Here is a 13,745-nt window from a genome sequence, read left to right as displayed (position 1 = left end):
TAAAAATGTCTCATACTTTGATGCACAGCGCACATTGGCCCTTTTCACACATTTCTGCTCTAATGATATTCAACACTTAGGGAAAAACAACTTTATTTCTCTGCTATAAAAATATGGGAACAGAGTCTTTAAGTTGAGTAATTGGTACAAATGAGACTAATAAAACTTCCAACCTGTTTCGTGTTTGTTTTTTCCAGGCTCAGTCAATGAAAGTGAACCCCTTCCCACTGTCCCCGGCCCTGAGCAGCGCAAAGGTGAGTGCGTGTCTAAGCATACACGTCTCGGCCAATGTTTGGGCTCCTTTTGTCCCCAAATCGGCACAATAAGTTTAATGCCAGGGGAGCTTTGTGTTCACTCAATGGCCCCATTCGCCTCTTTGTGCGCCGTGACGTTGAGGTTCATAATGTGTCGCCACTCCGCCCAATCGTTAATGTAAACAGAGCAATAGTCGAGAGCACGATGGCACTTTTCTCCCACTAAAATCCCATTCAAGCGTCAAGTGTACATGTGTGCTACGGCTACACAGCTCAGCGGGTGAGCGATTTGCATGCCACCGCAGATATGCAAATCAGTGAACTGGAAGAGTCTCCAGTCCAAACACGCCTGCTGCTGGCACACCGGGCTGACACCGCCGCGCAGCTCACACGCTGCAGGGACCGGGCTCTGATCAGTGCTGTTTAAACTCATTGACCTAAAATCATGACCTTAAATGATCAGGTAATGCGCTGGAGATCTCTATTCTGTCTTTGCAGTTTTGCACTTAAGAGAGGTCGGTGAGGATTGTGTGATGGTGTGCTGCCAGATAACTAAATGACCTTTTGTGTTTTCTCGTTTCAGACTAAGATGGAGGAGTGTGGAGACATGTCCCCCGCTCTCCCTCCTTCCCACGGCCCGACGCCCTCCCAGACGGCCCTGCAGCAGCACACCCAGCTCATGCTGACTGGCTCCCAGCTCGCAGGGGTAAGCGGCTGTTTGTTGTGTATACAGAGGGTTGTGGGCTCTGGCTGTGCTGTCTGGGTTGTCTCTGATGCTGCTCTGTCGTCTCTTGCCTTCTCTAACTGTGGGTGCTCTCTAACTTCGGGTGCTCTCTAACTTCGGGTGCTCTCTAACTATGGGCCCTTTCTCCTCTCTGCTTCTCTGCTCAGCTGACAGCTTTACTCCCGCCGCAGCAGCAGCTGTTGTTGCAGCAGGCTCAGGCTCAGCTCCTGGCTGCAGCCGTGCAACAGTCCAGTGCGGCCCACGCAGCTCACGCCGCACACGCAGCCGCCCAGGCCAATCAGCAGGCTCAGGCCGCAGCCGCAGCCAATCAGCAGGCCCAGGCCGCTGCCGCAGCCAATCAGCAGCAGCAGCAGCAGCAGGCAGGACAGGGGCAGGGGGCTCAGGAGCAGACACAGAGTGTGTCTGTCCAACCTCCGCCTCAGCTCGCCCTGTCTCAGCCCATCCAGCTCACTGCACAGGTACCGGCTGCACTGAGGACTTTTCTACATGCGTGACTGTAGCTAATGACTCATTTTCTCCAGCTGCATGAACTACATCTTCCTACTAACACCTAGCTGCTTTCACACCTAACCTTTTATCTAATCTCTAATCTTGAGACATTTTCTCACTGCTCTCTGGGTTGAGCAGGATATCCAGCAGATGCTGCAGCTTCAACAGTTGGTTTTGTTGCCTAGCCACCCACTCTCCTCCCCAGCCCAGTTCCTCCTGCCACAGGCACAGCAGGGACAGCAAGGTATGTGCTCAGAAGCATCTGTGACACAAGACTTCTACAATAAGCATTTTAATTAACTGTATGTTTTTATCAGGACTCCTTTCGACACCAAATCTTATTTCGCTACCTCAGCAAAACCAGGGGGGCCTGCTATCTGCTCAGACGAGGATGGGACTCCAAGCACAGGTAGGAGATACACTTTGAGGCCATTCAAATCTGTTTAGATGTACTGCATCAGTCACTCAACGACCGGCTCTTTGATCCTGTGCCACAGCGAGATAAGAGTGCAGACGTGAATGTCGGCGGAGGCGTAACCACGGTGTCCTCCGTGCCCACTCACCCCGAGGAGCCCAGTGACCTGGAGGAACTGGAGCAGTTCGCTCGCACTTTCAAACAAAGACGCATCAAACTGGGCTTCACTCAGGTGCGCACACTCCTCCTGTCGCCCCTTCACTTCAGGTGTTTATGAATGTCTATAATACTGTCTGTTGTGTTGCAGGGCGATGTTGGTTTGGCAATGGGAAAACTGTATGGCAACGACTTCAGCCAGACCACCATCTCCCGCTTTGAGGCCCTCAACCTAAGCTTTAAAAACATGTGCAAACTGAAGCCACTGCTGGAGAAGTGGCTCAATGACGCAGGTGAGCTGTCGTGGAAAATACACAAGAACAACTTGACTTTTGGCAACAAAGTTAAAATGCCTTTGCTTGTGTTTTGCAGAGACTATGTCCATAGACAGCACTCTGCCCAGCCCCAGCTCCCTGTCCTCTTCCTCTATGGGCTTCGAGGGCCTCCCGGGGCGCCGCAGGAAGAAGAGAACCAGCATCGAAACAAATGTCCGCGTGGCCCTGGAACGCTCTTTTATGACCGTAAGAGGCAGAATACAAAACCATCTATCAGCAAGGATGAATAAGGATTTGTTTTGTTGATAGTAAAACATGAGAAACCAATATTATTTTGGATATCTAATTTTTTCTTTGAATGAACTAGTTTTTTGTGGAAAAGAAAAATCTGAAAATACATCCAATTGTTTGGGGGATTTAAAAGTCACTGCAGAAAGCCTTTCAAAATGAAAGGAAAATGTTGTGGTGCTACTTCTGTGAGTGGAGAAAATTGCCTTGACAAAACAAAGTGAATTTGGAGTCCAAAAGGTCGAAATTTCAGAGTTTTTGGGGAGTTTTTCTGAAATGTCCTGTGCAATGGGGCTCTTTGGTGTTTAGGGAGCAAGAATTTATGATAGAAAAGAAAACCCAAGCACTTTTCCTGCCTCAAAATTCTCTATTTACAATTTCTATAAAAGAGCCTTTATTTTTAAGGAGCTAATTCATTTAAAATAACGAGTACAATGACATTGCAAGCTGGGTATTTCTTGATCTATGGATAAAGAAACCGTTGTGTGAGTGGTTTTAATGGCGGCTTTGTGCTGTTGCCCTTGTATCAGCAGAACCAGAAGCCTACCTCAGAGGAGATCCTACTGATCGCGGAGCAGCTCAACATGGAGAAGGAAGTCATCCGGGTTTGGTTCTGCAATCGCCGGCAGAAAGAGAAACGCATCAACCCCAGCAGCGCCACCCCTCCTCTGCCCAGCCAGCCCCCGACGGCCCCCACCGCACACAAAACACCCTGCTACAGCCCTCACATGGTACATAGCATTTCAATTTCCCACGTGTGCTTTATTCAGGTACGGTTGTTGTTTATGAGCATAAACACCTTCCAGAGAAGAAAGCCGCACATGACTATTATGTTGTACCAGGATTGTTTGTCTACTTCCAGGTTTACAATCTCTAAAATGTGTCATTGAGCACAAGGACAACAATCAGTTTGAAAATGGAAAAAGTTGATTATTTGCAAGTTGAGTCTGAAATTATACAGATTTACAGTCATTTTGAAGTAAACACTAAACAGTCCTTCCCATTTTTAAAGCTCATTATCTATCACTGGGACTGTATTGAGCCGCTTTGCTCACCTAAGCCTAACCCTGCCATTCCTACTGCTGCAGGCAGAGGAAGCTCCTGGAAAACTTCTGACCAGCTCCTGTGTCCCAGTCATCTATGTATCACCTATTCATGCAAAGTCCTTATTTCTATTTTGAAGACACGGAATATCCAAAACAATGCCGTAAATATGCATGATATTACTGTAAATGTAACACTGTGACGATCTTTCCGCAGATGTCCAGCCAGCTCTCGCAGGCCGTGACCAGTCTCAGCAGCACAACAGTGAGCACCATGCCCCCCATGTGCCCCCTGACCTCCAGCCTGACCTCCAGCCTGACCTCCAGTCTGACCTCCAGCCACCCCTCCCTCTGCTCCACCCCCTCCCCCGTGACTCCGCCCCCGCCTCCCCGCAGCACGGCCAGCCCCGCCATGCCCAGTCACAGCTCCCTCAACCTCAACACAGGGTAAAGAGCCACACCTTTTCACTGTGTTCAGTGCACAATAAAGCTGGAGGAACGTCGCAGCTGAGGCAAAATTGCAATTTTAGGATAATGATTATCAAATCTCAAAGGGTGCAGCTATTTTAGAGAATATATTGTTGGCTGTAAACTTCAAAAAAGTCAATTTATAAAACCTGCTAGCCTGTTGCATCGACCGCTACAAACATGTTCTCAAGCGCTTGTCATTCTTTTAATATTTTTTTATTATTCATCTCCGATCTGTAACTTAGTTTACACACAACTTTGTTTCAAACTTTAAAAACATACAGTTAGCGCCTAAGTTCACCTAGTGGTCTGCAGTGTGCGTCATAAATCTTTTAAGCATACTTTGGAACCAGGGGTAGGCATGTTTGCGTCTTGGAGGGACGATTTTCATAATTGCCAAAACACCATGACCAAGTGGGATGTTCTGCCAGCATTTTCCCCAGGTATTTGATCTCTTATTTGCATAATATTTCTCAAAATCATGTTATTTCTTGTGGGCCAGATGTTTGGTGCTGGAGGGCTGGGCCTGATGTTGCCTACCCCTGCTTTACAGGAGTGGAGTGGAGTAGAAAGTGACATGTTTATCTATCTTTCAAATATTTGAGTAAAAGTATTTAGTGCTCAACAAAAAAATACTACTCAGGTGAAGCACAGATAGTTGTGAGTATAAAATGACCAACTTGCATCTAGTCTCTTTTTTTATTATTACAAACAATGAAAGTGGAAGCTACTAAATTAAAATGTCAGCAGTGGTCCAAACCTATTCCTAACTTTACTGATACATAACAAGTTCATGACATTGACACATAGGCTTTTATAATTAGATGCACTGTTTTTCCCACACATGTCTGAGATAACAGTACACTAAAAGAGGGCTTTTATTCCCCCCAAAATCCAGCCCTTACAAACTCATCAAGTGCGATATTTTGGTCTTGAATTCCCCTCTATTACGCAACACGTCTAGCCTGGCTAACACATGAATTGGTGGTCCCCAGACTAAATATCACTTGTGATTTTAGTCTGGGGACCACCAATTCATTTTCTCGTAGGAGAGGTGTGGTTTACGATCGTCCATAGTCGTTTATTGGGCGATACGAAAAAAAAAAAAAAAAAGTCTCATGCGTCTGCACGTAGCCCCAGCCAATCATATCATCGTATGAGATGACGTATGACGTACCCGCTGTAAACTTTTGAGCTAAATTATTTAGAACAAGGTCTAAAGCTTGATCAAAAAATACCATCGTGTCTGCTGCTGTCATGTTGGATCCGTAAATAAACTTTTTTTTAAATTATCCGTAAATAAACTACAAGCTTCCATATATCGAATAGCGCGTCATCGTCTTGCCGTCCCTTCTCGCTCTGTGATTGGTTCCCAAATCCACCGGAGATTTGGCCATGGTCCCCAGGCTGTTGTGCAGTTCGAAATAATTCGAGCGCACACAGCAGCCTGGTGTTAGCCAGGTTACAACACGTCAGTCACGTTTACGCTTTTTAGGATCTTTAAATTCATGATATTCTTACATAACGTCTGCGAGCGACGTGGAATCCACTCAAGCGCCCTGGGCCACAGCTTTAAATGATTTTAACGGTGTCTTGAAATAGGAGAAATGCACTGCACCGTTTGTCAATGTCATCAAACACCTGCCCAATGTGTGTGAAAAGCAGAGCGTGTCATGTCATGATCTATTAGTGGTGCTACTTTGCAAAACAAGAATATTCTGTATTTGAAATGGCTTGAATTCAGAATGTTCATTTGGATTTCAATAGCATGGGTGCAGCACTTCAACCCCGGGTTTAAGCCATTTTGGTGGGCCCATACTTCTAGTTTTAACAGTAAGCAATAAGCAGGTTTCCCCTTCCTGCTCTGGGCCCTGGATAAACAGTACTATTTACTCCCTAGTCAAAATATGGGTAACTTTCTGTTAAAATAAGGTTCAGGCTTGTGGGATATGCTTGTGTGTGGGCCCTCAGTTGTACAGTTTTCCATTGTAGAGAGTGGTTTATCAAGTTTGCCTTCCTGGTTAAGGCGAAATGTCAATGGCAGACTGTTGCAAATAACCACAGTTGGAGCAGCTGAGAAACAAAACACACGTGCGCGAAATCAGCTCCAGGCACTTCTACATTTAGGCAAAACATGTCAACACTGTGGCCAGAGATTTACATTCACTCTGTTCATGCACTGAACTTCACACTGGCTCCACTCATCTGCAGTGTGTAGGTAAATCTGTGCACACTGACTGTCCTGTTCCATTGTGCCATTGTTCCTAACCCTCTCTGTCTTTCTTTCCGTGTGTTTGTGTCCACAGATTATGGCGTATGGGTAAAAAGAACGGCGACGTGTCAAACTACATCTCCGATTTCGCTGCAAACTTGAGGTGATTACGGTGGCGACACATCATTATTACACAAGAACCAGCAACACACACATTTTGTCTTACTTATTTAATGATATAGAAATGTTTTATACAGCACCAAAACCAAACATTTCACTTCAGGGAATGTCTAATTTACCATGGTTGGAGTTGTATTCATTGCATTACATACTGTTAGAGAATTAACAATGGTGTTCGAGAGGATGGTACGAGATAGTACGACTTTACAGCTTGACCCAATATGATAAATAGCGATTTAATGTTATCCTCTAACACATACACTTAAAAACGCGCATATTTATTTTTCCCCACTTTCTCACGACAAACAAAAATGTAATTCACATGTAGCTAATTTGTAAGAATTACAAACGATTATTTGTATTTGTTACTGTGGAAAATAGGGCTGGGACAATACACTTTTGTCGCGATCCAATACATGTCACGATACTGAGAGCTCGGTGCAATAATTTTTTATGATCACAAATTCAATGGGTTTACTGAGAGGGCGCAAAATGTATAAATCAAATATAAATCAGTCTGATATTGATCAAACGATTTTTTGAAAGTGCAAATGGCAGAAACATTTTAAAGGTCTGGCTCTTTGTTTTAAACCAATCAGCACCAAATCTGGATTTAACCAAACTCTCTTTAAAGCGGAACTAAGTAACTCATGCCCCTAGAGGCCATAAGCGCCACTGCAGGTGTCGCAGCATGTTGCAGTTTTTTTGCTCATTAATTGTCCGTGAGAGTTAATACTACGCTGACAGAAAAGACAAAGGGAGAGAGGGATATTGTACATTGTGCCACAACACAATTACAAAATGGAGAGGATTATTTGTCACTCAAACGTGGCTGTAAACACTGCTAAAGTGGCGCTAGTTTGCCCGTTAGCCTGTTAGCTTCTTCTTCGTGATTCCATTAGTGTGTGTTGCGCCTCCGACCCAGTGCAGGAAAAGTTGCAAGTGTGGCTTTCTGGCCAGAGACACCAGGGGGAGATGAAAGACCTCCAATCATCCCATTAACACTTATATTATTACAAGGAAAATTATTTATTAAGGTAAACAAGTTACTTAGTTCTTCTTTAAAGGGACTATACAGAGTTTTAAAATGTTCAAATTATGTATTTTCATCCCCCTACATGTTCCAGCCATGTCCTAATGTATCGAATGAGCTCAGACCTGTTCACCACAACTATGGTGTTAATTCGGGTCCGAAGTGCCTCATGCATGAGCTAAATATTGAAGCTGCAGTTACGCATAAGACCTGAGGTGGCAGTAGTGAGTATAAAATGACGAACTTGCATCCAGCCCCTTTAAGTCAGAAACATTAGTATATTTATTTTCTATAACTAGGTTGAGTATCAAAAGTACTGCGATACATTGTTTCCGATATTTTGTGAACTGGGTGATCGGGCAATACTAAATATTTTTGGGTAATTCTTACTAAAGCAAATGCATGTGTGCCTATTGCTTATCTCTCACTGTACTGCTGATTCCTTTATTAATCGCTCCAGCTTTCCCTGAACATGTCTGTGCTGCAGCTAACCGTTCTCTTTTTCTTGCTCTCCTATCTTCTCTTTGTCTCCTTCCTTTCCTCTGCCTGCCTCTTCTGGTTCTGGTGTGGTGTGTGTGGCAACCAGGAACACTGTGATGGGAGTAAACACAGGGATGAACCCGGCCCTCCTCGGTAACAATCCCCTGGCCACTATCCAAGGTGTGTTCCAAGTCTTAACGTCAGCAGGCAAAAGAATGCAACCTACATAGTTCTGTGTTGGCACCAGTGGGGAATTAGGTTTGTAGGGCGCATTGAGTTGCCTTGTGTACGAAATGCGCCCTATAAATGAAGTTGTAGTGGACACTGCAGTTACTGTGTATGACTAACTTCTAACCCAGTGGTTCCCAAACTTTGTTCCCCCTTTTGGAGTCAGACCGAGCTTTGGTGACAAAACGATCTTAAATGGCATCGCAGTCTTGACTTAAACTCTTCAATTCGAGCAACAAAAAACTAACTTTGCCCTGTGTATTGTACAAGCACAGCAGAGAGCAAAAGAAGAAGAGAAAGAGAAAAAGAAAGAAGAGAAAACAAAGGACCACTGTGCACTGTGTAAAAGATTGTAAAGCATTTTTTATCATTAGTGGAAAAAGGGCTAGTTATTTGCTCCCCGGCAGTTGTGATATGTGTATATTTCATCCCTGAGAAGATTTGAGGGGGCAGAATTGTGTTAGAAAAGGATTTGGACCATTACTAATAGTTTATACTCCACTCATTCCCCCTTTTATCATTTGTAAACAACAAATTGAGTACAATAAATAATGAGTTTGGGGAATTTCCGTGACAACAGAAAATGGAAACAAAATTAAGCGTAGATATAAAACATTATGGTGATTAGATGAGACCATGTTGTCATGTTGATGTCATTTTGGTTTTTCCTAGAAATCCAGACACTCAGTCACTGTTGTCACCAGCGAATGAGTCTGGTGACCGTGGCAACTACATTGTGAGGCGGTGCAAACAGGAAGTAAACAATCAGCGCGGGGAGGACGTGCGTTGTCGTTGCCGCGTTATTAGAGACAGGATTACACATCACGAAACTCATCTACTGTTGACGTGGTCATTGGTCATTCACCACCGATTGAAAAAAGCTCATGTGCGCCATCCGTGGATTGTCATTGAGGGTGCTCTCGCGTCCCGAGAGTGATCGCAAACAACACGTGGCGGCAAATAGACAAATATGATGAAATACAGTATCAATCCCAATTTATGAGAGTGCAACTAAAGGTCCACGTCAAGGCATTTCTTAGGTTTCCTGCTTTTACTAAACAAAAACTGAATAGAGATAATTTGCAGTTCTCGCCACAATATGATGACTAATGTAAGATACAGGCTACAGAACAGGACATTGGGGAATCATATTGTCATCAGTCCCGTAAGTGTGTGCTTGAGTGTCCAATGTGAATGCATGCTGTGTGCTCATTCAGTCCACCACTTCTCCCTTTATGTGACCCTATACCACATCTGCCACAAATACTTAACGTGTGCAAATTTGCATGTAGGTGTTTGTGTAAACGAATGAGGAGAATGATAAACACTAACACATGGCGAGGACTTGCCTTTGTCATGTAAAACGACTCGGGCTAAGCTTCTATTCGAGTGCCCATCTTTGCATTTTTATATGCAGCCTTGTGTTGTTGAAGTTTGCATGACGCGCAGTTAGTAATGTAACATTTCCATGACAACTATTGTGTTTTCTACTTCATTTTTGTTTTTGCACTGAAAGCACAATAGGTACTTTAGAGATATTACAATACAAGGTTTATTTCAGTTTTGTTTTTTCTTTTAGTCATGGGGAAATAACAAAGAAGAAGTAGGTTTTCACTCACTGTAAAAACAAATTGTGCAATAAACTGTATTTTTGACAATAGGCACATCGATAGAATATCACAATGTGTTCATAGGATTTTTTCATATATTAAGTATAATAGAGTGTATTCAGATGATGTCACGTCAAGGTAGCAGCATGGCAACAGAAACCCAATGAGTGCTATGAAATCTGATTTCATTTTGCACAGTATTAGAATATTGTTATATTATACTGTTTGATGGACTCATTACATGCAAAGTGTGCTATGTGTGGCCTCTTATTTGTTATAATTTTGATTATTATGGCTCACAGCTTGTAAAAAAAACACAAATTCAAAATCTCAGAAAATGTTAAGATTTTGAAAATGGACTGTAAGCCATAATATAGCCATAATTACAACAAACAAAGACTTGACATATGTTGGTTTGCATGTAATGAGTCTATATCAAATATTAGACACATTTTGAGTTGAATTACAGAAATAAATAAACAAAATTTTCCGAGTTTCACCTGTACACTCACCATTTTTTATTTTTTTCCAAACTTTACTGGATAGGATGTTTTAGTAAAGGAAGAACACCCACTGAGGAAAACACTAAAACGTTTGTTCTGTTTGTCTGTCTTCAGCCCTAGCAGCCAGTGGTGGCCAGCTGCCCCTTTCCAGTCTTGAGGGCGGCAAACAGGTGATGCTGGGGGCCTCGGGGGGCCAGGGCCTTCACTCCTCTCTGTTCCTGAAGCATCCGGCCCTGCTCCACATGGGCCAGTCCCCGGGCGCGGGCCTGCTCAGCGCGGCCATGTGCAAGTCCTCTCCGTTCCCCTCGGCCAGCAGCATAAGCCCCACCCTCTGCTCCCCCTCGCCCTGCTCAAGCCCCGCCTCTTCCTGCTCCTCCATCGAAATGGCACACAGCCCGCCTTCCCTGGGAGGAGCCAAGATCGAGTGACAGCCACGAATGCCAATCAGAGGAGGAGTAGGAGGAGGACGGAGGGAATCGCAAACCTCGCCTTTCACACCAAAGCTCATCTCTTTCTCCCGTCAATTCTTCTTCGGCAAAAAAAAAACAACAACCCTTTTTCTCTCCGTCTCCCCCGGTCTTTCGATGCCAAAAATACACAGAATGAAAGAGTGGAGGGACGGAGAGAGAGACGCGATCAGGAGAAGAGAAGGGGGAAAGGGAAAGATCGAAACCAAAAATCTTTATCTATCCAAAAAAACCAGGAGGCAACCAGGACGTTTGATCAGGCGCGGCACCTCTGCAATCTCCAGAAGCCTCGGAAAGAAAAGGAAGACAAAAAAACCACTAGTGACTCTTAATCCACGAGGCAGAGAAGACGGCAGAGGTGCGCGTCTGAGTGCAGAAACCAAAAATGACACATAATAACAAAAAAATAACAAAAAAAAACTTGACTTTGTGACGACAGGAATGGCGGCAAGGACAAAAACCAATGCGTAGGAGAGAAGAGTCGAAGAGGACTGTGCATACTTACTTTTTTTTTTGTTTTTACTTTTTTGCTTCAAAAGCTGCGGGTCTGAACGCGGAGGAGGGCGTAGAGGTTAAAACCAAAAATTTACCTTAGGAGGATGAAGAGGAGGAGTACACAATGACAAAAAAAAAAAAATGACAACCATACCAAAATCTCAAATACCAAAAATAACGGAGAGAAAAGCTTTACTGTATTCAGAGGATGTGTAAATACCGAAGCTATCCAGGACCAGGACTTGTTTCAACTGCATTTCACTCGCTCATTCTAACCACGCACCGCCATTTCATTCTGTAAAACGATTGTCGGCATTTTTCTGAATGTTTCCATGTTGTTCCCGTCATCCCACCAGTGACTTAACCTACCTCTGGTTTCGGAGAGCATCGACCTTTTTTTTAAAAAAACTTTCTTTGTAATACAACTTTTTTTCTATTATTTATTAGCAGTGTTTTTCGAAATGCGCCCTTTTGTTTTCTATTTATTGTTGCCGCTTTGGTAGCTTGTGTAATCATCATCGTCTTCATCCTATGTTTTCGTGTGTGTTTTTTTCTTTTTTTTGTGTGATTGATCCTGTCTTCACTAAGTGCCAAAGATTAGCCGCCGAAGTTGGCGCACGTGGAGGCGATTTCAGGGTGTAAAACGAAATCGATCGCGAAAAAAGAAAGAACAAACCCGTAAGCCGTCGCCGCGCAGGTGTGCCCGTGATAAATCTTTTATTGCTTCTTTCGAAAAAGTGAACGGCCACGGCTAAATGAACACGCCCTGCAAAAAAAAAAAGAAAACTTATATGGAATTCCGGGCTTCGGTTGAAGACAAGAGAGAACAATAGTTAATATGTGTTAGGCTAAGTAATAAGTCAATAAAGCTTGGTTTCGTCACGCGTGGTCCATTCCCTTTACACCTGTGCGTCTTTTGTCAAATTGTCTCAAACCCATCATCATTCCATCTATCACTCTTATTTTCCACTTTCACACTGGCATTAATCCTCAAATGGAAACCAAAGCATTCTTATAGCGCCGCGGTGATTTTTCTCCCAGTGGGGGGAAGCCGCGGTCGAAACAAACACAATAACAAAGACACAAAATGGCTGGCTCTGGCGGACCAACAAAAAAGCAAACAGGACGCTAAAAGTCTCCGCTGGAATCCCCCCCCCCCAGGAAAGTCCCCCTTCCTTCTAACGAAATGCCCCCCCCCCAAAAAAAAAAACGCCTGTCCGAAATTCCCAAAATTGGGGGAGCTTTATATACCGAGGAACACTTCCTTGCTTACTCCGAACCCCAGATGACGGGAAGAGCTGGTCGGACAGGCGCTGGGACGGGGGGGGGGCGAATGACGAGGGAGGGGGGACGGGGTGCAGGCTTCACAACTTTTCTTTCTTTTTTTATTGCAAGAGGATACCAAAAATTTGAAACCAAAAAGAACACACACACAACACAACACAACGACGACGACAACAACAACCCAAGGAGTTACCGAAGCAAAACCAAAAAGAAAAAACGCAAATTGAAGATGGAGAGAGAGAGGGAGGGGATACAGACTTCTTTTTTTTTTTTAAAGTGCAAGAGTGTTTTTTTTTTTTTTTTGTCTGTGGGATCGGGAAAACTTGTAGCATGGAAGAGAGAACGCAGACAAAATTGGTGGGAAAAAATCCTCTCCTCCTTCTCTCCAGCTCAGCTCTCTCTGGTCCTGGATGGAGCGAAACGCAAATGACCTCACTGAACTTCTGAATCTTCTTTTGAACAAAAAAAAAAAAGGAAAGAAAAATAATCTGTTTTTATTTTTTGTTCTAATCTCTGCTGTGTATCTTAATGCCGTTTCTTTCCCCCCCTCTCCTTGTACTGTACTTTAGTGCTTATACTCATTTGGGATAACGTAACTCGCTTTAAAACTTACTACGAGAGCTCCTTATTTTTTTCATAGTCGTGCTAGAGATTTTTATCAGGTCGGTTGGAAAAAATACTGTGAAAATTTAGCTTCCGGATTTTTATTGTTAGTTAAAAAGACTTTCAACGGCGGAAGGAAGGAGAAAAAAAAAACGACGACGAGACAACACGTTCCACTAAAAAGCCAAAAAAACCAACAACAACAACAAAACAAAATTGCTACCAAATATAACAAACCACAAACAGTAGCGGCACCGGAGGCCGATTTTGGGGCGCCGTGTTGTTGTTTTTTTTCTTTCCGAGACGTGCCATCGTCCAAAAATCGACTGACGCCTTATCACGTGTGTTTTGACCGTTTCGCAGGCACCGTATATACTCGGAGCGTGTTTTTTTATGTTTATTTTTTTTCTCCCAAATAAGACGGACTATCCAAAGAGTGCTCGGGTTTGTTTTGTTCGACAAATAGACGACGGCTGAAAAACACGAGGAGAAATCATTCACAAACCAAATGTGTGTG

At 43.8% G+C, this 13,745-nt stretch overlaps 2 protein-coding genes across 11 annotated transcripts in view; both read left to right on the top strand.

The window, feature by feature from the left end:
• pou2f2b (POU class 2 homeobox 2b) overlaps positions 1 to 10,931 on the top strand; it is a 126,302-nt gene extending 115,371 nt beyond the window's left edge. For 3 of the 10 annotated variants that reach the window (XM_079561320.1, XM_079561315.1, XM_079561318.1), the window contains exons 4-16: positions 198 to 254; positions 838 to 960; positions 1,146 to 1,457; positions 1,627 to 1,732; positions 1,806 to 1,897; positions 1,986 to 2,135; positions 2,211 to 2,352; positions 2,432 to 2,580; positions 3,153 to 3,353; positions 3,883 to 4,112; positions 6,440 to 6,508; positions 8,145 to 8,218; positions 10,494 to 10,931. In XM_079561320.1, coding sequence (XP_079417446.1) covers positions 198 to 254; positions 838 to 960; positions 1,146 to 1,457; positions 1,627 to 1,732; positions 1,806 to 1,897; positions 1,986 to 2,135; positions 2,211 to 2,352; positions 2,432 to 2,580; positions 3,153 to 3,353; positions 3,883 to 4,112; positions 6,440 to 6,508; positions 8,145 to 8,218; positions 10,494 to 10,807 — 2,019 coding nt within the window. In that variant the 3' untranslated portion in view covers positions 10,808 to 10,931. The remainder of the gene's footprint in view (positions 1 to 197; positions 255 to 837; positions 961 to 1,145; positions 1,458 to 1,626; positions 1,733 to 1,805; positions 1,898 to 1,985; positions 2,136 to 2,210; positions 2,353 to 2,431; positions 2,581 to 3,152; positions 3,354 to 3,882; positions 4,113 to 6,439; positions 6,509 to 8,144; positions 8,219 to 10,493) is intronic. The other 7 variants (XM_079561319.1, XM_079561321.1, XM_079561317.1 and 4 more) reach the window with 6 other exon arrangements.
• Positions 1 to 13,745, top strand: part of dedd1 (death effector domain-containing 1) — a 516,989-nt gene that overhangs the window by 130,912 nt on the left and 372,332 nt on the right. The gene's annotated exons all lie outside the window — the stretch shown is intronic.

The sequence above is a fragment of the Gobius niger genome (genome assembly GCF_951799975.1).
Source record: "Gobius niger genome assembly, chromosome: 8".
Classification (NCBI taxonomy): domain Eukaryota; kingdom Metazoa; phylum Chordata; class Actinopteri; order Gobiiformes; family Gobiidae; genus Gobius; species Gobius niger.
The sequence above is the reverse complement of the archived record's forward strand: the minus strand, read 5'-3'. Positions and strand labels throughout refer to the sequence as shown.